This window comes from Mixophyes fleayi, chromosome 2 (assembly GCF_038048845.1).
Source record: "Mixophyes fleayi isolate aMixFle1 chromosome 2, aMixFle1.hap1, whole genome shotgun sequence".
Lineage (NCBI taxonomy): Eukaryota > Metazoa > Chordata > Amphibia > Anura > Limnodynastidae > Mixophyes > Mixophyes fleayi.
Genome location: NC_134403.1, coordinates 309,515,359 through 309,540,554, shown reverse-complemented (window position 1 = coordinate 309,540,554; position 25,196 = coordinate 309,515,359). Strand labels below are relative to the sequence as shown.

The following is a 25,196-nucleotide window of genomic DNA, read 5'->3' as shown; positions in this document are numbered from 1 at the left end:
TCTGTAGGAAGCCAACTTCTCTCCTCCAGGCATCCCAGACATACAAACAGCTTGTACCTTATTTTGGTGTCTCGCGGCGTCAGCGAGGCCAAAGTATCAGCAGCTGAGGGATCTGTTTTGTGCTGCAACGGGCGTTTGAGTGCTAGTATGCAGGGGGGGGGCCGGGGCTGCCCCGTTTAATCCAGACCACTGATTGACGTTGGGGATTCCCAGCGGCGCCGCCGCAACCACCCACAATCTCTCCTCCGTACCTCCAGACACAATCCTGTGTGCAGAAGGAGCTCTCCGTCCGCTTGTGGCTGACAGGCTGCCGCGCCTGCTAAGCTGCCCCGCCAAGAGGGATCCTGACAAGCGGGGACGATTGGATGCCCGCCAAATAGGTAAGCCCCAGATCTGGATATGTATGGGCCCGCTGGTGATGTTCAACCTTGGGATGGGGGTGGGGATGTGGTGGAGGCTCCTTGATAGCCACGTGGAGATCTAGGCCGCGCTCCCGACACTCGGCTATATGACAGGTTCACGTGTGTTTGAGGGCTCAAAATGCAGCTTAGGTGTTCCCTGGTGCAGTTCTGCCCGAATATAGTTGGTGAGCGCACCCCCAACTTGAAGTATTGAGGGGTATGTTGTATGTTGGAGCAGGAGCTCACTCCTAACACGTCCAGCTCGAATGGCCGCCAAGCCACGCCCCCCTATTCTGATGTTTTTAATGTGGAGTCGACAGGACTGGGAGAGAGTCTGGATGTGAGGAATAAAGCAGAGAGCAGAGTCAAGTGTGACACTAAGGCTTGGGAGACTGAGGAAATTGTGGTGTTATTGACAGTGAGGGAGATTTGACGGCAGGAGGGAAGCTAATAAGCTCTGTTTTGGACATGATGAGCTTTAGGTAGCGTTGGGACATCCATGTGGAGATAGCAGAAAGACAGTTGGTTACACAAGATAGTACAGAAGGAGAGAGGTCAGGAGAAGAGATATAGATTTGGGTGTCATCAGCGTAGAGGTGATATTGGAGGATGAATGAGCAAATTAGTGCCCCAAGAGAAGAGGTGTACAATGAAAAAAGTAAAGAACCAAGAACAGAGCCTTGGGGGACCCTGACAGATAGTGGGAGTGGATGGGAGGATATGTCAGAGGTAGAAACACTAAAGGAGCAGTTCGATAGGTAGGAAGTGAACCAGGAAAGAACTGTGTCACGAAGGCCAATGGAGTGAAACGTGTGAGGGAGAAGAGGGTGTTCAACAGTATCAAAAGCAGCAGAGAGGTCCAGGAGAATGAGTATGGAGAAATTACTTTAGTTAAACTAGTTTTTCTTGTCTAATCACACAATCGCAATGTAACAAGTACATTCAGAGGGATTAACTATGTTTTATCCCTAAAGCAGCATCTATACAAAAATAATCTATCTTGTTCATATTTTGAAATGGCTCAAGTGCATATTAAGTGAACTGTGTTATAGCAGTTGCTGAAAATCCTACCAATTACCAAATAATGATCATGTGCTCACAAGTCACACTTGCTGAGACCAGAAATTGTGTTTAGGACACCAGCGTCTATGGTTTGCTGGTTTTGAACCATATATACTTGTAATGACTTGGGGTAGTAGCACCCTAGTGGACTACTGAATAATATATGGACATGTTCTCTGTGTGCTTGTAAGTCCAGCATTGTTTCCAACTGTGCAAGTCTGCACTTATACTGCAGGTGCAGATATCTTGTGTTACACAGTATAGGTTATTGAGTAGAAAAATATGAAGTGCGAGCATAATTCTAAATAGAATTAAATGTTAGTTTAAGGTGAAAATATTTGGTGATTAAGTTGTCATTGTTAAGGGATCTGGCATAATGTCATACAATAGCTTTGTCTTATATATGTGTCTCATGTCAGGCATCATCATCATCAGCTATTTATATAGCACCACTAATTCCGCAGCACTGTACAGAGAACTCTTCAGTCCCTGCCCCATTGGAACTTACAGTCTAATTTCCCTAACATACACACAGACCAAGAGAGACTAAAGTCAATTTAAAGACCCCAGTAATGTGAGGCAGAAGTGCGAACACTAAGCCACCGTGCTGCCCATAAGTAAGCTACATTGTTACCCAGTTGTAGTCCCCTCTCCTGCGATCATTGTACACTGAAGTATAATGTTGGACAGAATGTATAACATTGCAGTTGATATTTGTCATCAGACTCTAAAGAGCATATATATTTTTTTCCCCCCAGGTTTCTTCATATTTTTATTCTACTGTGTAGCGAAGGAAAATGTCCGCAAGCAGTGGAGGCGCTATCTGTGCTGTGGAAGATTCAGACTGGCTGAAAACTCTGGTAATGTTCTTAAATAACTAAATTAGCATCCAAGATTATAGCACTTAGTTTCCAAAGAAAGTTCATTTTTAGGGGTTTTACCTATTTATTAACATTTATATGATAGAGGATAAATCCATGTGACATTACAAAATAGATTCAATTAACCCCATTATGCCCACATAAGTGTGATCTCATTGTGATACTTGTTTAAATTAAATGAAAATATGTTTATATATCTATGGTTCTAGCATTCCCTTATCTTCCTTAATTGTGATATTTTAGCCCAACATAGCACATAGATGTTGGACAATCAAATCAGTTTACAATCAGTTTACAAACCAAATTGCCCAATCTTGCTCCAAGTGCACCGAAAAAATTCAAATAAAATTAATTCAGGATCAATAAGACCATTTTTGTCATGGTGGTATCCATACACACATGCTACATTATATTGGCATGATCCGGTCAACCTAGTTGCTGAACCAACTGATCTATTTAGCCTGTTACGTGTGTAGCCATATAGAACACAGAACCATTTCTTTGGCGATAAGTCCAATGGAACATATCAGCAAGTGGTTGGTCAGTAACACTCCTATATGGCACATTTGGGACATCCTTTGGCACAGGTAAGTTTGTGCATGACATTAGATGGATGGATACTTTCAGGTGAAATCCTTGTCTGCACACCAATGTCACATGACATTAAGCAACTTTTTTAGTACAAAAGATTAATGAGTAGTAACCAGGTGGCTTTTGTTTCATAAAATATTAAAAACATATGCCAGATCTGCCAGGAATGTCTGATTCAAGAACTCCACATAGAGCAATGTTGTAAATAGGACCTGATATAACAAATGGAGCACCAGTTACTTTTATAGCTGGAGTGAAAATGGAAGTTGATTTTTATAAAAGAGTTATTAGTAACATTCAAATGGAAACTGGTTTAAACAAGCTCCAATCAAAGGGCAACACATTTTTCCAGCTGTAGGTCTGTTGAAGGACACTGCATAGGTAGGGTTCTATAGATAATGACATTATAGTGTATGAGCCCAATACCCTTCTTTTATCTCAACCTGTAACTCACTCTACATACCACCCCCTTTTTATGTCCACCACAATCTATGGCACTTTTATTATTACTATAACAGTAATATAGGTTCTAAACAAACTAGAATTTATTGAATTTAAGATTCATATAAACTAAATAAAAAAAAACCACAATGACATACAAAACACATATGCCAAGTAAATAAAGTCACAACTGTACATGTCTCAGTTGTCTTATGGCAGTTCTCTTTTGGCCAGTTACTAATGCCCAGAGAGGGTTTCCATTGAGGCTGTGGTGTAGAACAAGAAAATCTAAAAACATAACCTTATATGCCATAAGCAAACTGTAATATAACAGTGATAATGCTTCTAAAGATATAGCAGGTCTTTGGTAATACCCAGCATTATATACTATACCAGTAAAAATGGCTATCCAGATCGAAGTAATAATGGGCATCAGAATGAATATGCTATTACAAATGCCCAGCTAGAGCTCATATGCCATCAATACCTTATATGTAATTGTTAATGCCAACGTAATCTAATATGCCAGTGAGAATGCTCCGAAATCTAATTTGCCAGTGATACTGTCAAGAAAGATTCAATGTACCACTTATAATGTATAGCAAGATATAATATGCTAGTGATAATCCTTGTAAAATGCCCATCAGTAGTAGTAATGTCCATTTATAAGTAAGCGGTAATGCCCAGTAATTTCCCCAGTATTAATAATGCTCAGTATATGCTCAATATGAGTAGCATTGACCATTAAGATGGCCATCTGTAACAGTAATGCCCAGTAAGTTGTCCAATAGTACTATTGAATGGATATACCCAATAGGAATTACTGGCCAGGTACATGCACAGCAATAGTACTTATGTCCATTAAGATGTTTATAAAAAGCAGTAGTACCTGCTAAGATACCCATTAGTAATAATAGCAGGTTATATACATAACAGTAGTAGCCCAATTTGCTCATTGGATAGTAATTTCTCCATCAACAGCCAGTGATGCTCAGTTTGCTCATCAGTAACAGTAATGCCCAGGAATTTGCTCATTAAAATGAATGGTTCATCTTCATCTACAGTCCATTTGTGTGCTGTATCTTGTGTGAAAAATCATTGCGTATGTACCAAATGGGACTTAAAACAATAAATGCAACTATATGCAATTCATATCCAAATGCAGCTGGTACTTACTACCGCCAATGACGTGAAGGGCGGAACAGGGGGTGGGAAGGGATGGACACATGTAGGCAATGTACAGTAAGGGCGTGTTGAGGGCGTTCCTACACAGATGTGGCAGATTCAAGTTCAGGGAATCTCTTAAGTACGTGTTTTATAGCCTTTTAATTTGCATCAGCTACAGAGCAGGTGAAAGTGGCAGTACGCAATAAGAACATCTTGATTTATGTATTTCGTGTAAGATATATATATATATATATATATATATATATATATATATATATATATATATATATAATGTGTGTGTGTTAAAACCCCATCTATTTTTATTAATGATTATAGTATTAAGAGTTGTAATGTAGTTTATAATGTATTTATTTTTGAATATGTTCTGATGGGACTTTATATTGCGAATATGCCTGTGCCTATCCTGCACTGTGCTGTCTGTCTACATACGGCAAGTACCGTATAGCCAGGGCGTACTTATACCCAGATTGAAATGGAAATGTTTATTGAGATCTGCTTGTATTTGAATATGGATGTATGTGTGTACAAGTTACTTGTGGTTTTTGTGTTCTAATATGAATCAGGCCCTGTATCTCCTTCTTCAGACATGTCCCAGTCACGATTTGAGGACACCACTATTAAAACGGGAATGATTTGTCATCCTAAGCCTTAACTGCCCTCCCCTAGTAGATATACATATAATTACCAGGGTCAGTTAGAGACTAAGGGCCTGAGTCATTAAGGAGAGCATAGCATAAAAAAGGAGTAACATTTGCACCTGGGCAAAACCATGTTGCATTGGAGGGGGAGGTAAATTTAAAATGTGGGGACATATTTATAGTTGGGGTAGGACATGTCCTAGATCAACTTTAAATTTCAGTGTAATTATAAAGCTATCAAGTATTTGTGTGCTAGATGAAAAAACTGCTAGTATTTAACTTATGTGCAAAATAATAAACTCATTTGCACCCCTTGAATTGTAACATGGTTTGTCCCAGTGAACATTTACTCCTTTTTTGCCTTAATGACTCAGACCCTAAGTTGTTAAATACAGAGCATAATAAGTTGCTGGACAACAGGAGTATATCTAAAACTAACATTTAATGACTGAATGCAGTTATACGCCAACATGTGCACCCTCATGATCAGCTCAGGGGTGCATCCAGAGAGAGGTCTGTTACAATGATGACATCTACTTAGCCTAGCCAGAGCCCTATGCACAACAGAGCACAGTAAACTGCACTTGGCTAGATCACAAGAGTACATATAAAAGATATTTATGTAAATGGTACATCATGGGAACTTTACATGCATATTAATTTATGAATGGGACAGGTGACTGTTTTGAGATTTGTGTTTTAGGCTTAGTATCAAAATAATTAGTTTGAACATGAAAAAAATAGTATGATGAATAATAGAATAGAAATTAGTGCAAAGATGTAAAAGCACAATTTAGAACATTTAAGAAAAATGTGCACTTTTTATAAGTGATGAATTATGGCATCTTCTATATTTCACTGTGGCATTTAAGTCATAGATCATACAATTAAATGCCACAATTTCATTTTAAAAGTAACACTTGTATGTCGTTATGGTCCCATTGCTATTGTTTATATAAATCATATTACTGTTCATGTTTAGACTGGAGTAAAACAGCTACCAATAAACTAAAGAAACAGACTTCAAAACAAGGAGTATCCAGCAATTCCAGCAACTCTATTCAATCAACAAGTAATTCAAACTCTACAACACTACTAGTGTCCAATGAGTACTCGCTGCACCCCAATGGGAATGGTGAGCTTTTTATGTTGTCTTTCTATTGTGCGATTAACTTATTAGCTTAAGCTCGGTACACACTACAGAAAATTTCTCCCGATGCGATATCATTAACAATTTTACCAACGACTGAAAAAAAAAAAAAGCCCCAATCAGCCTGCCGATGCATGTGTACACATTATACACGTTTTACAAGATTTACCTTCAGATTTGTGCTCTTCATCTGTCATAGCCATCGACTGAAAAGATTGTGACTCTGCACACTCCATAGAGATCTATGGACACTGCCGGTTGTGAGTGCATACACACTGCAGAATTGAATTGGAACAACATTGTACCATCATTGAATAAGATTTTTAGTCTAGTTTAAAAATCCATTGAAACGATACAATGTGCTTTAAAATGATGATCGTTCATAGTTGGAACGTATACACTAATGCGATATCTGGCCGAATGGCCGTTCCTCATGTGATTGGCCCGATAATCGGCTGAAACCCCTCTAGTGTGTACCCAGTCTTATTTTGTGCTGTCAGTTAGCAAGCTGTAAACTCATTCTGTGATCTTTAGCAGATGCTCTGACATTGCTCTCTGAATATTTCCAATGTGTGCAGTCAGATGTAACTATCAGTGGCAATACAAAATTGTATAGAACATTTATCAGCATAGACAAACACATACTGTCGTTCAGTGTATGTTGAATAATGACTTGTCATAAGACTAATTAAACTTGGCAGCACTGGATGTATAGAAGGGAAAAGGAAAGGAAAATAGGTTGGTAAGATGCACTAAGTACTCCACTAATAGGTCATTATGGATAACTAGGGATTGGTCGGTATAAAACTTAACCTTTATTGTATTTAATATTAAAATTAAAATTCTTCTGAAACAGCGAAATATATAACAGAATAAAAAAGATTAATGAAAATGTAAATAAAAGCTGGTCACATCTTATGAGTCTCAAATACATTAATCATATGGGGCAGTTAGATTAAGTACATTCTTAATATATAATAACAGTTGTAATATTCCCTCTAGAAAATGTAAGAGCAGTCCATATATTTGATGTGATCTAATTATTGATATAAGCAGACCTGTTGAAAACCCTGTGATAGTGGGTTTATTGTTCACTCAATATAACTCATATGACAATGCTATTGTAGTTTCAGTGTGGCAGGAATATAGTCTATGAGTTACTAAAAGCACAGTGGAATGAGTTAAATGTTTTTTTATAGAACTCTTGTAACACTGCTACTGTAGTATCAATTGTAGCAGAATTGTATCTTATAAACTATTCAAATCACACGGAGAAATAATAATAAAGCAGACAAAGTTTAAATAACATCTACAATCTGAGATTGATGTATCCCAATACTGGTGTTCTAGATATATCTGAATGAAATAAATATCCATTAGTGATAGAGTGTAGCTAGTATCAAGCCCAGGATATCCACCTGAGATTAATCCAAAATCGGGTATAGCGGGGAGTATCATGCTTTATAGTTATAAGAGACAATATATACTACAGCACATTTGGGAAGATCGTTTCTTATTGAAAATATTAAGCATTATATAATGATGTATTAGCCTTATCAGATTGTAGATGTTATTTAAATTTTGTCTGCTTTATTATTATTTCTCCGTGTGATTTGAATAGTTTATAAGATACAAATCTGCTACAATTGATACTATAGTAGCAGTGTTACAAGAGTTCTATAAAAGAACATTTAACTCATTCCACTGTGCTTTTAGTAACTCATAGACTATATTCCTGCCACACTGAAACTACAATAGCATTGTCATATGCGTTATATTGAGTGAACAAGAAACCCACTATCACAGGGTTTTCAACAGGTCTGCTTATATCAATAATTAGATTACGTCAAATATGTGGACTGCTCTTACATTTTCTAGAGGGAATATTACAACAGTTATTATATATTAAGACTGTACTTAATCTAACTGCCCCATATGATTAATGTATTTAAGACTCATAAGATGTGACCAGCTTTTATTTACATTTTCATTAATCTTTTTTATTCTGTTATATATTTCGCTGTTTTAGAAGAATTTTAATTTTAATATTAAATACAATAAAGGTTAAGTTTTATATCGACGAATCCCTAGTTATCCATAATTACCTATTAGTGGAGTACTTAGTGCATCTTACCAATCTATTTTCCTTTCCTTTTCCCTTCTATTTTACTAGAGGTTTTGATGCACCCCTTTAAATCAGACAATAAGGATATAACTACCTATGAAACTGTTTTACTAGGAGGGTATAACCACTCCTTAACAATTGGTGTGACTACCCCCCATTCTCCTTGTCCTTATCTTTACAAGCACTGGATATGGGAGATCCAAACAAACACTGAATATGATTTAGCAAGAAACAGTCACCATCTATCACTCACACTGTTAGTTTAATTTAAATATTTGCACACATGTCATTGGTGCAGGGATGTTATTGCACACACCTCCTCTTTTGGAGACTCATATAATTTACTATCTTCGCTGTAGCAAAAAAAGATGCGTTGCTTTCTCATATCTTGAACAGTTCCGGATAGAAGGTATTTCAGCATATAAGGCAAAGATACCAAACAATTTACAGCTGCCTGAAGTCACCCCAATCCACGACATGTTTCCAAAAGTTGGCTAGAAAAAAGCTGCTGTACCCTCTATGACCAGGTAGCAAAACCATGCTTAGAGCCTGTGAGCACAAAACCTTTGAGACACTAAGTGCCTGCCCAACTACCTGTAGAATAGTTGTTATAAATGTTCCTCTCTGTATGCTCCATATTTAACCTTATTCCAAAGATTTGTTTTGCGACCAGGCTCTACCTTTCAACCACAATGTTGTGAAACAATATGCTGTTCTGCACCACCCTGTGTCACAATTTAGTTTTTTTAAATCATACAGGAGATATCATCCAAAATAATGTGCTACCTTGCTAAGCTAGCTGCTCTCTCTCTCTCTCTCTATATATACATATATATATATATATATATATATATATATATATATATATATATATATATATATATATATATGTATATATATTTATACAAGTTAACCCGTGCATGATACTCATGCATTCTAGTCAAATCAAGCTACTTAAGGTGTTAAAAAGGTTCTTGTCATGCATTTGGGCCTAGCCCAGGCCTCCTCAGGGGAAGAGCGTTACTTCCCGACGCAAGCGCCCTTTTTTAACGTGGTTTTGTCCACATGTCACCACCTCATAATTTTTCTCCATCACCTCATCCTTCATTTGTATCGCCACATCTATCCAGATGTCTATCCAGACACAGGGATCTCTCTCAGAGCGAGAGGAGTGTGATACTCAGGACCGCTGTCACCCCCGGCAACCACCAACCACTCCCCACTGTCACCCCCGGCAACCACCAACCACTCCCAACTGTCACCCCCGGCAACCACCAACCACTCCCAACTGTCACCCCCGGCAACCACCAACCACTCCCAACTGTCACCCCCGGCAACCCCCAACCACTCCCAACTGTCACCCCTGGCAACCACTCCCAACTGTCACCCCCGGCAACCACCAACCACTCCCAACTGTCACTTCTCCTTCAAGAAATAGATATATATTTTTTTTAAATCTTTATAAACACTTTTAACAATTAACAAATTAAATTAACAATTTGAAAACATCTTAGTATACCAAATTTCAGCCCTTTCTGAGTTTTTTTCCCCACACACACACTAAGAATTTAGTAGGTCAGTGTATAACTCCGCCCAGCAGGTGGCGCTGCAGCTTGTTTTGTTTTTTTTCACACACAGACTAACACACGCCACTAGGCTTATATATATTAGATATATATAGATATATAAATATATATATATATATGAGTCACATTTTTGTAGAAGATCTGGTTTGTTCTTAGTTATCTAATAATATACATTTCTATTTTTTAAGGTAATGTTTTCAAAGAAAGAAATGGAGTTTCCTGGCAGCTGCAGAATGGTGAGATGCAGCTTCAAGAATTCCCTGGGAGACCATCCACTAGGAATGGTAATGCAAAGCAGACTTCCTTGAGAAGGACTTCCAATAGAGGCAGCGTGCATTTCATCGATCAGATATAGTTTGAGCTTTCGCTTCTATGACAAACTATGGGAATCCTGCACCCTAGACGTGTGAAATGTTTTGGCTTGCATATTTCAACACTGATTGAACGTAGCTTCCTTGGACTGTTAAGCACGGCTGAAATTAGCTTACAACTGATAGGAGAGTCGTTCGTTTTCTAATAATACTTTAATGAAGTTAGCCAAAGTTGGAACGGGAGACGTGCAATGGAACGCGTGAAAAATAACACAAGACATGTCTTTGTGTCTTAGCAACTTGTTTGATGTATTGTTCAACTCATGATATATACTCTTCTTTACTGTATTTTATATATTTAATTTATATATTTTCAATTTTAATATAAATGTAAATTCATGTTGAAAACTAGGTCTGTGAGATGTATTAAATAGTTTAAGCTTACTTGTAATATTGTTTAGTGATGAAATGTAGGCCATTGGTGGTTTTCTTTTTTGCTCTTCATTGCAGTGATTGAATGTTGCAAAAAAAACAACACTGCCATAGGCTAGAATATATTTTCTGTTTTCCTAAGAATCTGATTAGAAGACAATTTTACATTGTTATCATTAAGAGGTCGTGCAAAATCTTGGGTTCAGCCCAAAAGATATTGGTACTAAAAATAATGTTTACTGTATGCATTTATTATTTAGTATTTTGTGTGCAGATAATACAAATCCATATTTGCAAATTTTCATCTATCTATGGCCTTTCATATTGCAGGTGTACATAAAAGCGCTACAAAGATAGCAACAGCAATAGCACCAAATCCTTCAGTATACTACACAGATGCAAAAAAGGTCTTGTATTCAAAGACAAACCCAGTTAATCAGTGACAGACCAGATAAAATTATGTAAATGAAAATAGAAATTGAACTAAAACTTTTCTGAAGTTGTATCCTATTTTATTTATATTTTAGATATTTTTAAAGTGACTATGTTTTGAAATACTAGTTTAATTACCAGGAATTGCTCACACATTTACTCGACTGTCCAAATGTAATCTACAGTCTACAGTTTTGTCTTGTGTTTCTGGAAAAAAGACAATTACACTTTCGATATAAGAAACTCTACACCAGAACCCTTTAATATATATTTTGGCATGGTCTTGCAGTTGGATATGCATGTTATGTTGGCTGAAAAAAATATCTAAAGGACTACAATTGTTCACTATCGCATAGATAAAAATAGCTGGATTGAATTTTTGTATAATTTACCGTAGCAAGTTTGTCATTTTAGCACAATGTACATATCTCTAGCAATTTAAATTCTTATTTTTTAATAAAATGTTTTGGTTCCTATTGCTGCAGAATAAATAATCCTTTAAGTGTCTGGATTAAAGTCAGTAAATCTGTATGTGTGAATGCAGGGCCGGATTTACCACTAGGCAACGTAGGCAATTGCCTAGGGCCCAGCGGTCCCCAGAGAGCCCTCCCAGGGCCGGCGGTGAGACCACCCTTTAAAAATGGGCCACTACTTATGGGCCAGTGCTATATGCTTGTCTCCCTGGGCTAAAGTCTGCCAGCCAGCCCCTGATATATATATGTATATGTTATGCTAAAAAACTGTAGTGCTATGGATTTTTTAAGGGAGGGGGCTCCAAACCAGTATTTTGCCTAGGGCCCATGAGGTCTAAATCCGGCTCTGTGTGGATGTTTTCATATAATTAAAATCTATACTCAGAACAGAACATGTAACAGAAGAATGAGTAACATACTTTTATTCGCCTTTGCAATGTAATGCCGTGTACAACCCCTGATAGATAACAGAAATATATCTGGATTTCTAAAAGGCTCTAAAGCAGGGCTTTTTATCATGTGCTCTGTGTGACGGTAAATGTTTTCCAAGTACCCCCTTAAGTATGTTTGTTTATACTAAGTATGTGTGTAAATTTGTTCAAAGTACCCTATAGTCTTAGGATGTAAGCTCACATGAGCAGGGCCCTCTTCCCTCCTGTCTCCTTACCGTTCTTCTGCTCCTTGTTTACTACATCAGCCAGCCTGGAGTTTCTGAAGCATTGGTATTTCTGTTTATTGGTTTGTACTGTTTTACCCTGTTTAGTCTACTGTTTGTACTGTGTACGGCGCTGCGGAAACCTTGTGGCGCCTAACAAATAAAGGATAATAATATAAAGGTTTAGCAAGTCACACAGAGAGAGAGAGACCGCACATTGACCTTCATTTTGAAAAAATAACCTGAAAACCTCTGCACATCCACATCAGTCATCACAAATGTCCCCCACATGACCCTCACTTGCTCCAAAATTTTACCACATGCCAATCAGACCCTCCAAAATAGGCCCACACGTCCTCCAGAAAGACTGACTGTTAAACACTAGCAGTTTTGAGTTGGGGTCATCAGCACGTTTGGAAAAAGGGATTCATCTAATTGGTATATTGTGTGCTAATTCTAAGTTATTAACCTTTTATTCCAAATCTATTACAAGGAAAATTTAGTAGCCACTAGAACCTACATTACATATCAGTGATTCCTTATATTTCAATGCTACACATTTACGAATCACACTTCCTTTATTTCTCCCTCAGGTGTGTTAAATAGTTTTGTATTCACACAACAAGTTTGCTAGGTGTATAATAACGCAACACCCAAAGGGAAATACAACTTACAAAATCAGATATAATATGATCAAATTTCCAAAAATAGCAGAACAGAACAATATAACACAACACTAATGGACTTGTATAATATAAGCAACTCACACAGAAGCACAAACACTGGCGAAGAAAATTAAAGCTGGGTGGAAAAGTCCTAATATGACTGGGCTATCAGAGAGTCCTGCAGCCGCGGTGCACTGTGTGACACTGGTCCTCCTTCCTTCTCTTCTCACGCTTTGATACCCAGTAAGTGGTGGCAAGGTGCCTGTGATTCCACCACAAAGGGGCCCTCCTCCGAAGCCAGCCAGCCAGCCACCATCATCATAATTTATTTGTATAGAGCCACAGATTCTCTGGCGCCTAATATAATTAACATAAATAACAGACATAAAAACAGTAGGCATACATGGGTACAATTAGCAGAATAATAGAATCATTGATGTAATTATCAGAACAAACTAGGTATACAGAAAGATTCTGCATCAGACAGCAAAAGAGGAAGAATGAAGTATATGGATGGCGGACAAACATGAGACATAAGGTACAGAGTCTTCTGCCCGTGAGAGCTTACTGTCACGAAAGCCAGATAGTGGGAATGGTTTTGATCTCTGCTTGAGGGACAGTTTACCCCCAGAGAGGTGCGGAGTCTAACGGGTTGAGAGGCATTCACCAGGGATTCCCGAGAGGAAATATGGTCTTAGGTGCTCTCATCCACAGGTCCCGGTCCTTTAGGGGATGCAGAGTAGATAATTTGGAGAACCACGAAGTAGCTGTAAGGCAGAATGGAATGTAGCCTCAGATATATGGAAATTCAGGAACTGGACGGATGTGGTGCGATGATCAGCAGTATAGCCACGGGTCTCCACAGTGGACTAGGCTGAGCTGGTATTACTGTGAAGCGATGAGCTGCCGGACTCAGAAGAACTGAGGTATACGCTAGTGTAGTAATTCAGGAACAGGATGAATGCTGAGCGAAGCTCAATAGTCACAGGTCTTAACAGCAGGTTAGGCTGAACTGGCGTAACTGTGAGGTGGTGAGGCCACAGGTCTTGACTGTGGAATAAGCTGAACAGGTAATACTGTGAAGCGATGAAGTGCAGAGAGCCTAAGCACTGAGATCCACACAGGTGTTATAACTCTGGAACAGGACCGATGATGAGCGATGCTCTGCAGTGAGGCCACGGGTTTTGACTGTGGAATAAGCTGAACCGGTAATGCTGTCAACCGTTGAACTGCAGAGAACCGAAGCACTGAGATCCACACAGGTGGAACAGGACCGATAACGAGTGACGCAGCAACCAATGAATGAACGACCTAACCCACTAGGTCAGGAACAGCAGTCAGAGGTAATGCTTCCCATCAGGTAGGGAGACCTGATGATTTGACATCCATAACCAGGAGGAGGACCCTTATAAAGGGAATTGGCTGGTGATCATCCAATCACCGCGAAGCAAAAGTTTTAAAGGTTCCCAGGATTGCGCATGTGCAGAATACTTAGCAAGATTGCGTCCGAGGATAGAGGAACTCCAGGCTGTACAACAGATAGCAGTAACCAAGGGAAACCAATGTACATAAGGATCAGAATGGAACTAAACTGGTGAAATGCGTAATACTTGCATTGTAAGGGGGTTGGAGTAAAGAGACAGTAAGATCAACTGGGACAGTTAAATCTGGGTATGGGCCGGGTGAAGAGATAGTTAGGTATGTGTTATGGACTGGGTGAAAAGATGGTAAAGGCATACTCGCCCACTCTCCCAGAATGTCAGGTCATTGTCCCGCATCCTGGGAAGAATGGGGGTCCCCATGATGCAATTTGCGGTGAATCATGTTATTTTGCCCCCCTCGCCTGCAACAAAATTATCCTTCTGTGGCAGGCAGAACCAAAACAATGCGATTCACCATGCCCCTCCCCCTTCCACCCACCCACCTTCTTATCTCCCCTCTGGGATCTCCTGGAGGGATAGAGTTGACAATTATAGGTAACTCATGGGTCCTTATTGCCTCTAATGAAACCGCCTTGGTGGACGGAGAAACGTGTAAGTCTGCACTGTCGGCAGAGTATTGCAGTTTTTGCATATTTAACTCCACAGGATTTGTTATCCATCATTGGGATCAGCAAAGCTCATAATATTCATTGCATGGTTTATTTGGAATTTTTCCTTAATACTTCTTCAGATACCTTAAGTGGAAAATAAGGAGGGCCAGCTCTTTGATGTTAATACCTCCATGGACATTGCAAGCTGTTATTAAAAGTACTATTCCTGTAGTCACTGCAGTATTGTTGAATGTGCTGTGATCTCTTCCCATATAAGCAAGGATTCCCTGCACAGCTTCTTGGAGTTATAAAGAAGAGAGGAAACCTATATACCCATATTTTGGTGACATTACACTGATTTCTTTCCAATGAGAGGGCTGTGAACTTTCTTCTCTATTGAGCTACAATTAGAGAGATTATTATACAAGTACAATACTTGCCGTTGTTTCATAGCCTATTTGTCGTGTATTATTAGCTTTTATATACTATGGTTAATGAGGCAAATAATTTCTGACATTCCATACAGTGTTATATATTGTTGCATTTGTTAATTTAATAAATTAGTATTTATCTGTAATCAGCGCTCTTCTTTTTTTCGACATGGGTACTGGTAAGGTTTAAAGTATAAATCAGTGCGGAGAGACATGGAGAGTTGTGACCAAGATAGAGCTACTTAGTCGTGGTGCAGGTAGTTAAGGTACCAAGGAAATGGCCATGATGGTGTGGTGGTAAGTAGGCCTCAACATGAAATGAGGGCAGCAGACAGGGTGCTCTGCTGGATTGAGTGATGAGTGGATAGTAGATCACTGCAGCGTTGTAGTATTGTGATGTTAGATGACCATGGGCAGCACAGTGGCGTAGTGGTTAGCACTTCTGCCTCACAGCACTGTGGTCATGAGTTCAAGTCCCGACCATGGTCTTATCTGTGTGGAGTTTGCATGTTCTCCCCGTGTTTGCGTGGGTTTTCTCCGGGTGCTCCGGTTTCCTTCCACACTCCAAAAAAAACATACTAGTAGGTTAATTGGCTGCTATCAAAAAACTGACCCTAGTGTCTGTATGTGTGTGTGAGTGTTTGGAAATTTAGACTGTGGGCTCCAATGGGGCAGGGACTGACGTGAATGAGCTCTCTGTACAGCACTGCGGAGTTAGTGGCGCTACATAAATAAATGGTGATGATGATGACCCAAGTTTCCTAGCAGCTACCTGCTAATGCCAGTACCTGGCAGCTAGCATGGTGATGGTGTGCTGGCAGGCAGTTCAGAGGGAGTCAAGGCAGAGAGGTGGAGAGAGGTGAATCTTATGGAAACTGATTGTAAAATGCATGTCACTCCATATAAAAATGTGCCATGCTGCAAGTATGCATGATATAAACAACACAAATGAATATTAATGAACACTTCAAATAATAGTATAGCACGCATTCATCAGAGATCAGTAATAACACAGGTCTGTGAAATTTAAGGTATTGAAAGTTTTTTTAATAATACTTTTATATTCTTAATTATACTCCTGCGTACATCAAGAAATAGTATTCAAAGAAAATTACCACATCACCTTTACCTATAAGGGTGTTACATACATTTTTAAGAAAAAACAAGAAGTTTAATTGTTTTTGACATATTTATTGTGAAATACGAAAAAGTGTAGATGACATCACTGTGTTTTTGCCTTAATTACATAATAAAATAACAATAAAATCAAACAATAATAGAAACAAAACCATAATCATTGAAAAAAATCGTTAATATCTTGATTTTTTTTTTGTCTTCAAACTTCGTTTTGTCACTTTTTGCTTATAAGTTTTAAGTTATAAATGTCGTCTCTGTGTATCATCCAGCAGTAGGCAGCCATCATGCGGACGTCCCAACGACCCTGGTATCTTCTTTCTATATCTTTAATGTTCACCCTGTTCTTCACTGCAGTCTCCGAGATTATTCGGGAAATGCTCAATATGGGAATTCAAAAAATGTACCTTTATTGCAGCCAAGGTTTCTGTAACTATTAAGCCGGCGGTTCCCAAAGTGTGCGCCGCGGCTCGCAGGGGTGCCGCGGCGCTGTCACTGGGGTGCCGCGCGCCAGATATATAAAAAAAAAAAACACATAAACTTACCAATCCGCCGGGCGCCGGGACCCAGCAGACTCCTCTCTCCCACAGCTGTCACTGAATATCGACGTCAGTGAGAGAGGAGGCTGCTGGGTCCCGGCGCCCGGCGGATTGGTAAGTTTATGTGTTCTTTTTTTTTTTTTTATATATCTGGCGCGCGGGAGAGGAGTGAGAGGGATCGTGACAGCGCTGCAGAGGAGAGTGTGACAGCGCTGCAGAGGGAGGGGAGTGTGGCAGTGGGCAGAGGGAGTGTGACAGCGGGCCAGAGGAGGGTGACAGCGGGCCAGAGGAGGGTGACAGCGGGCCAGAGGAGGGGCACAGCAGTGCTGAGGAGGGTGACAGCGGGGCAGAGGAGGGTGACAGCGGGGCAGAGGAGGTACACAGCGTGATAGGGGCAGTGGAGAGGGGCAGAGGCAGCGGAGGGGGACACAGCGTGAAAGGGGCAGTGGAGGGGGACACAGCGTGAGAGAGGGCAGAGGAGGAGGACAGCGTTTGAGAGGGCAGAGGAGGGGGACAGAGTGCAGAGGAGGGGGGACATCGTGAGAGAGGGCAGAGGAGGGGGGACAGCGTGAGAGAGGGCAGAGGAGGAGGACAGCGTGTGAGAGGGCAGAGGAGGGGGACAGCGTGACAGAGATCAGAGGAGGGGGGACAGCGTGATAGGGGGCAGTGTGAGAGAGGGCAGTGTGTCTGGATGCAGAGGGGGCAGTGTGTCTGGATGTAGAGGGGACAGAGTGCCTGAGGGCAGAGTGTCTGGATGCAGAGGGGGCATTTTTGCATACAACTAAATAAGTATTTCTGTCCTGACGTAAATACTTATTACAATTTTTTGACCCAACTACTTCTAAAACAGGACTGCTCGGTAATTATTTTGGAGGGGTGCCGTGAAAAAATTTGGAGGCTCTAAGGGTGCCGCGAACTGCAAAAGTTTGGGAACCACTGTATTAAGCATTTCCCTGACAGTTTCTTTGTAGTTTGGATCCTTGACATTGCCTAAAAATTTTGAAATCACTTGCTTGAACGAAGTCCAGACCGAAAGTTCCACAATATTCATTACACACCAGAAATGTTCATCTTTTATTAACTTTCTAATGTCAGGGCCTGTAAAAATGCCTTCCTTCAGTTTAGCATCAGATATGTTAGGGAATTTGGTGCAAAGATATATAAAAGTTCATCTTTAGGCAGTGCTTTTACAACTGTTTCATCAGTCCTAATTTTATATGTAGAGGTGGAAGTAAAACTTTATTTGGATCTACTAAACTGGATTTGATGACATTATTTTTTCCAATTTCTAAACTTTTTCGAACTGGCCAATTGTTCTTTTTGCCAATGTAAATTTTTAACTCTGCTATCCCATTCACAGAGAAAACATGGGAATTTGGTAAAACCTTGGTGCTGGCCAAGTACCATGCATACAATTTAAAGATCTCCACATATTAACCAGTTGTGTCCTGCATACCCAATCAGTTCCAAAACAGTTTTCAAATTTTCATGTTTCTTTAAGATAGACTGAATGTGCTAATGGTATTGACACGTATGTGTTGCCATTATGCAATAAAATAGCTTTTAAACTTATTTTTGAAGAATCTATGAATGTACTGTGTGTGTGTAGTGTGTACTGTGTGTGTGTATGTGGTGGTAGGCAGGGTTTAAGATGAGCCGGCACAGGGCAAAACTGTGTTGCATCTGTTGTATTTGGTTCCACCTTCGCCAGCTCACCTTGTAGTTGTAGTTGTTGTGGGTGTGCAATGTTCCTTTAGACAGTATGGGGTTTAGGTCCTTTGTAAATTTCAGCTCCAGGCCCATGTGGACCTTAATCTGGCACTGGACAGGGGGAAGTTTTATGATGAGAACTGAATTGCAATGTTCTATACTACCTACTGACAGGGCCATCTTTTCCATTGGGCACGATAGGCAGGTGCCCGGGGGGCCCACGGACAAGGGGGCCCCATAGGCAGGGCTCTTAATTAGAATAAATAATCCTGAAAAAAAAAAACCTGAAAAAAAAACCTTCAAGGGTCACTGAGCAAGTACATCTATCTCTATCTCTATATATCTATATCTCTATACATCTATATCTCTCTCTCGCTCTCTATCTATCTATATATATATATATATATATATATGTGTGTGTGTGTGTGTGTGTGTGTGTGTGTGTGTAGGGGCCCTGGTGCACTACTTTGCCCGGGGGCCCACAATGTTGTTAAGATGGCCCTGCCTACTGAATTCATTTAAGACAATGTTTTATAATAAATGTAGGCAGAATACATTTAATTTAAAGAATATGAAAAAAATGACTTATTCATAAATACACATTTTGCAGAAAAACATGATGTGATATGCAAAATTGGGAGTCATTTTCGTGTTCAGAAAAATCTATAAGTATCACTTAAAATTTGTTAAAAAAGCTTTTTCATTTCAGACCTGTGTAATTATATGCATATATAGTCAGATGGTAGATAAACCTAAATTGTGCACCTAGTAGTGGGTAGATCAAATATAACCCAGGCTGAGCAAAAAGCCTGGCAGGTATGGAACCTAGAAGGCCCTGGCATTTAGTAGACCTCACTAAAGAGTGAATGTCGGGTGATCGAGAGTTGCAGTTCATCTAGGGCAGTTAGGTGCATCCACCACATAAGTGTCACAGTGATTGTTTATGTATTGGCGGTCTGGTTGCAAGGTAGGCCGTGGGGTGGGCTGTAGTGCATTCCATGATAATGGCTACTGTATGGCTGTGAGGGATTTGATACATCATGCAAGTGCAGACTTGGTCCAATGTTATAGCTCTGGAGAAGGTATTGGGGTGACAACAGGAAGGTGAGGTTTAGTAGACTGAAGAGCCTGTGGTCTGTGGTTCAGGTGCTGAATACATGCTCATCAGATGTGGACAGCACCATTAACCACAGTGTGGAGGCTGGGCCGAGTAGATAGCTGCCACCGCTCCCAAGCACCAACCTCAAGGCTGCTGTGTTTAATGCACTCACTGGAGCTCACCTCCTCGTTGTCCCTTGAGTTGGTGGGAAAACCAGGAGAAGCCATTGATGGAACTGGAGGCACATAAGCTATATAACTAAAGGGTCCGTCCAAGAGGCCTGCCCGGATGCGATGTAATCATTGCACAGATCAGTGGCTAAATAAAAAGAAGTAGTCACTGATGTCCTGTACCTGTTTCAATAAGGAGCACTGGGGCTGAAGTCCCATCAGGACAATTATTAATCCAGCCCTGCATATAATATAATCATTGGGTATCATCTCTTAAATCTGAACTTACAGCAAAAATATGGCAGACAGACTTTTGTATGGAAAGAGGTTCTCTTCACTAATACCCCATTTATACTGCACCAAAAACCCGGCTTTTTGCAGAGGCACGCTGAAAAACCCGGGTCTTGGTGCAGTATGAATAGTCCAACCACAAAATCCCGGGTCTAAAATCCCGGGACTTAGACCCGGGATTTTGCGAGGGGTAATTCCCGGGTTGGACCCCACTAACCTGCAGTATGAATGGTGCAACCCGTGTAATTCCCGGGTCTAACCAATCATACTGTAAAAAAAAAAATATAAAAAAAAGATTTTAATTAATAAAAAATACATAAGAAATGTTTACTTAACTTATTTTCAGCCAGCGGTGTCTCCGGTGTGTTGCCGGCTGTCAGGGGGACCTCTGGGTACTAAAATGACGTCATTTCTAATGGACTAGAAATGCCGTCATTTTAGTACCCAGAGGTCCCCCTGACAGCCGGCAACGCACCGGAGACACCGCTGGCTGAAAATAAGTTAAGTAAACATTTGTTATGTATTTTTCAGTAATTAAAATCTTTTTTTTCACTTTTTTTTTTCTAAAACCCGGGTCGGGCAGGTGCAGTATGAACCCGCCCGACCCGGGATTCTTCTTATCTATACTGCCCTGTGCCCGGCAATATCCCGGGTTAACAACCCGGGATATTGCCGGGGCGGCAGTATGAAAGTGGTATTAGTGACACATAAGTGGAATCTTTGTGAAAATTTTGTGTCACATTTCCTCCTCCGGGAGAGCCGCTTATTCCTGTTCTATGCTTGGTTATTTGTGGTAATACTTCAATATCTTTTTTTTTGAGCCACAAAAATATTCCAATAGCTACACTCAATTTTTGATCAGTATGTCACCACCATGTGCCCTGAAAAGCCACAAACCTTTAACAGCAGAAAACAAAAAAAACTGCACTGGTTGAATGAGAAGGAAAAAGAAGAGTAAATCTACAACAATAAATGTATCACCAGGGCCATTTTAATAAGAAAGCAAAAAGGCAATTTCCCCTTGGCGTACTATTATTATTATTATTATCTTTGACTTATAAGGCGCCATAAAGGGTCCGCAGCGCCGTACATTACATATACAGAGAACAGAACAAAGACACAACATGATACACAAATATATACAAACACAGGTGACAGGGTAAAGCAAATCAGATTATATCTGACAGATAGTGAAAGGCATGGTAGAAATCAGCAGGAAGAAGACCGAAGCTTAATAAAACAGGTAAAAGAGGGCTAGGGAAGCAGGCCAAGAGGTACAGAGGGTGAAGGAACAGTAGAAGGAGCACACAAGGAAAGAGGGCCCTGCTCATGAGAGCTAACAACCTAAAGGGAGGGGGAGACACATAAAGGGTGGTACTAACTAAGGGAGAGAGCCAGGACAAGGCAGTTAGGAGGACTGATAGACTTGAATAAAGAAATGAGTCTTAAGTACTATGACAGGGAGTCCATCTTTAAACTTTCTAGTAATGCGTATCTCCCAACATTGGAAAAGTCCAAATCAGAATAAGGTCTCCTCCTAAAAGAGGGAATGATCGTGTCCCATTAGGACGTGACCACACCCTTCAGGGGTCATGCCTAGCACTTGTGAATTCCTAGGTCACCCCAATGTCTCTTCCAACATCCATAAATTGCCCCATGCTTCAGTGGCACTTGTCTCCTGTGAGCAGAGACATACGAATGTGCTGACTGTGGGACACTTGACAATTATGGTAATGTAGCCTGAATATTAAAGACCCTAAGGTGTCTTTGGGAGCAAAAGACTCACTGCTTCAAAGGGAGGAGTCCACCCTTTCAAAGAATTTGACCCAGATGATATTATAAAGAACAAATGTGTTTAAAAACATACTAACCTCAACCTTGACTTAAGCTGAAAATGGGCCGGCATTGCTGGCCCCCGACCTCGTTGCCCCATAGCCACCACACCCTTTACAATGGCGATAGTGTTGTCACTAGGGAGGGGGAATCTCAGGATATTTTTTCCTAGGTGGAAGTGCAGTTTTAAAGTAGCTTTTTACTTGTGACAGTGCATACAGTGAAAGATATTAGCAGTACAGAAGATGTAGTAAATGACCCCCATTTTCATTTCACTTTATAATAAATAAAACATATTTTTCCTGAGAAAATGGAAAGTTGTCTATACCCAGAGAGAATTCACTGGATCAGAATACTTGACATTTATGATAAGCAATCAGGGTATGTGACCATATAAAAACCACAACAGATAGAAAAAGGAAATTAACTAACATATACAGTAAGTTGTACAATACCATAGGGTCACTACCCATTACATGCAGGGACCTGCCTCAGACGTGCTCTGCTCCAACTAGCCATTTATAAGCAAGGGAAAACCAAAAGATATATAATATTGTAGTGTGTTTTTTTATTTCCTTCACAGCAATATGGCTGCTTACAGTGGGCAGTACTGACACTGTACTGTCACTAATGTCCAGTGACAATCCCGGGATTTAAAGAATTTGTCTCTGGATTTTATCCCCCTGGATAGGTCATTACTGCACAATAAAATGCATGTTTTTCTAAATGTGGAATTCAGTTTGTACCATCTATTACAGAATCTTTGCAGCCAAGTGCCCCTAGAACCTATTTTAAAATGCTGATATAGAGAAGGCAGAGCATTGGAAAAAAAACAATAAATGTTCCAATAGATCAAGGGCTAGATTTACTAAACTGCAGGTTTGAAAAAGTGGAGATGTTGCCTATAGCAACCAATCAGATTATAGCTTTCGTTTTGTAGAATGCACTAAATAAATGATAGCTTGAATAGGATTGGTTGCTATAGGCAACATCTCCACTTTTTCAAACCCGCCGTTTAGTAAATATACCCCCAGGTGTGTCAAATTTATTTCTAATAGTAAAAAGAAAACTTAGCACTTACAGGGGGGTATTCAAATGTTAGCGTTAACGCTCTCAAACGAGCTCTCAAAAAATCTTAGCGTTAATGCGGTAATTACTCGCGGAATTTCAGCTCGCCGCTCCCTGAGCGGCGAGCTGAAATTCCGTGAGTAAACTACCGTATTAACGCTTTTCACGCGCAATATTACCGTATAAACGGTAATATTTTTTGAGCGATCGTTTTTTTGCGTTAACGCTAACAATTGAATACCCCCCACAGAGCCATAAAACAAGACATATTATAAAGAACGCACACCAATACCAAAAAACATTTGCAGATAATCAAAAGAGAATGCTACGAACACACCGGGAATACTGCTACCCTAATGACATTTAATCTGTCATAAATACAAACATTAGATTAGGTGGGCCATTTCATTGTAGATGGGACAGGGGCTAACTGGCACATTTTAGTTTGGGGGCAATACTCTGCTCAGCAGCTTATTGAGAACAGTTTAAGAGAAAAAATGTTGGAAACTGACTGACCTGACCCAATATGGTACTGGCCTGGGGCTGCCCCCCTGCCTCCCAGCCAGCGCCTGGGTTAGGATAATCATCATCATTTATTTATATAGTGCCTGAAAATTCCATAGTGCTTTACAATAATAAAACAATATTGGGTAGTACAGACAGAGAAGAAGGCCCTGCTCACAGGCTTGTAATCTATGGTAAAGCAGTATTCCCTATGCATTGGCTTCTCCATATCATAATTTATTCTACCATAACAGTGAAGGGGTTCTCCCCAGAGGCAGCAGCAGTGGTTCATTCATTGTTTTCTATTAGACAGCACTTCCCCTCCCCTGGAAACTTTTTGTATTTTAATGTTGGCAGCTATGATAGTGGAGATACTCTGCCCCACCTCTCTCTATAAAGAAAAAAACCCATCAACTAGAGTAGTTTAGTTACGGAAATGTGGCAGTAGGCAGTTAGCAGCTTATGATGGATTCATTGCCTGAGACAATGTGATATTTTGGGATACATTAAATAGCACTGTTCACCCTTCACTACAATATAAATATTTAGGGGTTTTCATTTCAAGACGTGCGCTGTCTGTATTTATAGTGATAACAAATAGATTTCACGGTCTCTCAAGTTTGGAATCTGGTGACTAATGACACACTCCTTATCACAGTATACACCGTGCTAGGAACGTCGTGTATCTGTATTACTGAAACACCCCCAGATAACTGGCCCCATGGATACAGTGACCGTGTAACGTGCACAGAACGTTATATCATGATACAGTAACACCGACGTTCTATTATACAACACTTTACCGTCCTTTCAGGACCTGGCAATATACATTGTCAGAGGTGTTTTGGTTGGACGACTGCCCCCATCTGGGGATCGGAGGGATTGCACTGATTACCAACCGCTGTTCTGCATCTGAGCTAATACATAACTGAGTACAGCGGCCATAGTGTTATTCAATAACAAGGAAGACACCGATCGCTTCTTAACTGGGAAAGGGGGTTAATCTATATTTTCTCGATGACGACACAGCGATGTAAAATCCCTTTGGGTCGTACTGATGCATGTATACATTTGTGCTGCACTAAGGAGAGAAATGACAGCTGAGTCTTGTGGGTGACAATCTATTGTACAATTCACAGAGACCGGTGACAGGTAAGACGTTCATCTCTAGAATCGACATATGCAAAAAGCTACTTATCGAAATATTAATCTTATTTATACAGTGATGCATTTCAATGTCAATAATTGATAATATATTTGTAAATATATTATTTGCATGGTCCGGTGCATGAATGACTTGTATGGTGACATGACAATTATTTATAACTGCAAATCGTATTATTTATAAATGCAA

The 25,196-nt window shown here is 40.1% G+C and overlaps 2 protein-coding genes across 8 annotated transcripts in view; both read left to right on the top strand.

Moving 5' to 3' along the window:
- The window catches only part of ADGRG2 (adhesion G protein-coupled receptor G2), a 154,791-nt gene extending 143,046 nt beyond the window's left edge, over positions 1-11,745 (top strand). For all 5 annotated transcript variants that reach the window (XM_075196536.1, XM_075196534.1, XM_075196535.1 and 2 more), the window contains 3 exons: positions 2,222-2,323; positions 6,185-6,337; positions 10,252-11,745. In XM_075196536.1, coding sequence (XP_075052637.1) covers positions 2,222-2,323; positions 6,185-6,337; positions 10,252-10,418 — 422 coding nt within the window. In that variant the 3' untranslated portion in view covers positions 10,419-11,745. The remainder of the gene's footprint in view (positions 1-2,221; positions 2,324-6,184; positions 6,338-10,251) is intronic.
- A 13,001-nt stretch (positions 11,746-24,746) lies between these two features.
- Positions 24,747-25,196, top strand: part of PHKA2 (phosphorylase kinase regulatory subunit alpha 2) — a 62,151-nt gene continuing 61,701 nt past the window's right edge. For all 3 annotated transcript variants that reach the window (XM_075196530.1, XM_075196529.1, XM_075196528.1), the window contains exon 1: positions 24,747-24,994. The gene's annotated coding sequence lies outside the window, so the exon portion shown is untranslated. The remainder of the gene's footprint in view (positions 24,995-25,196) is intronic.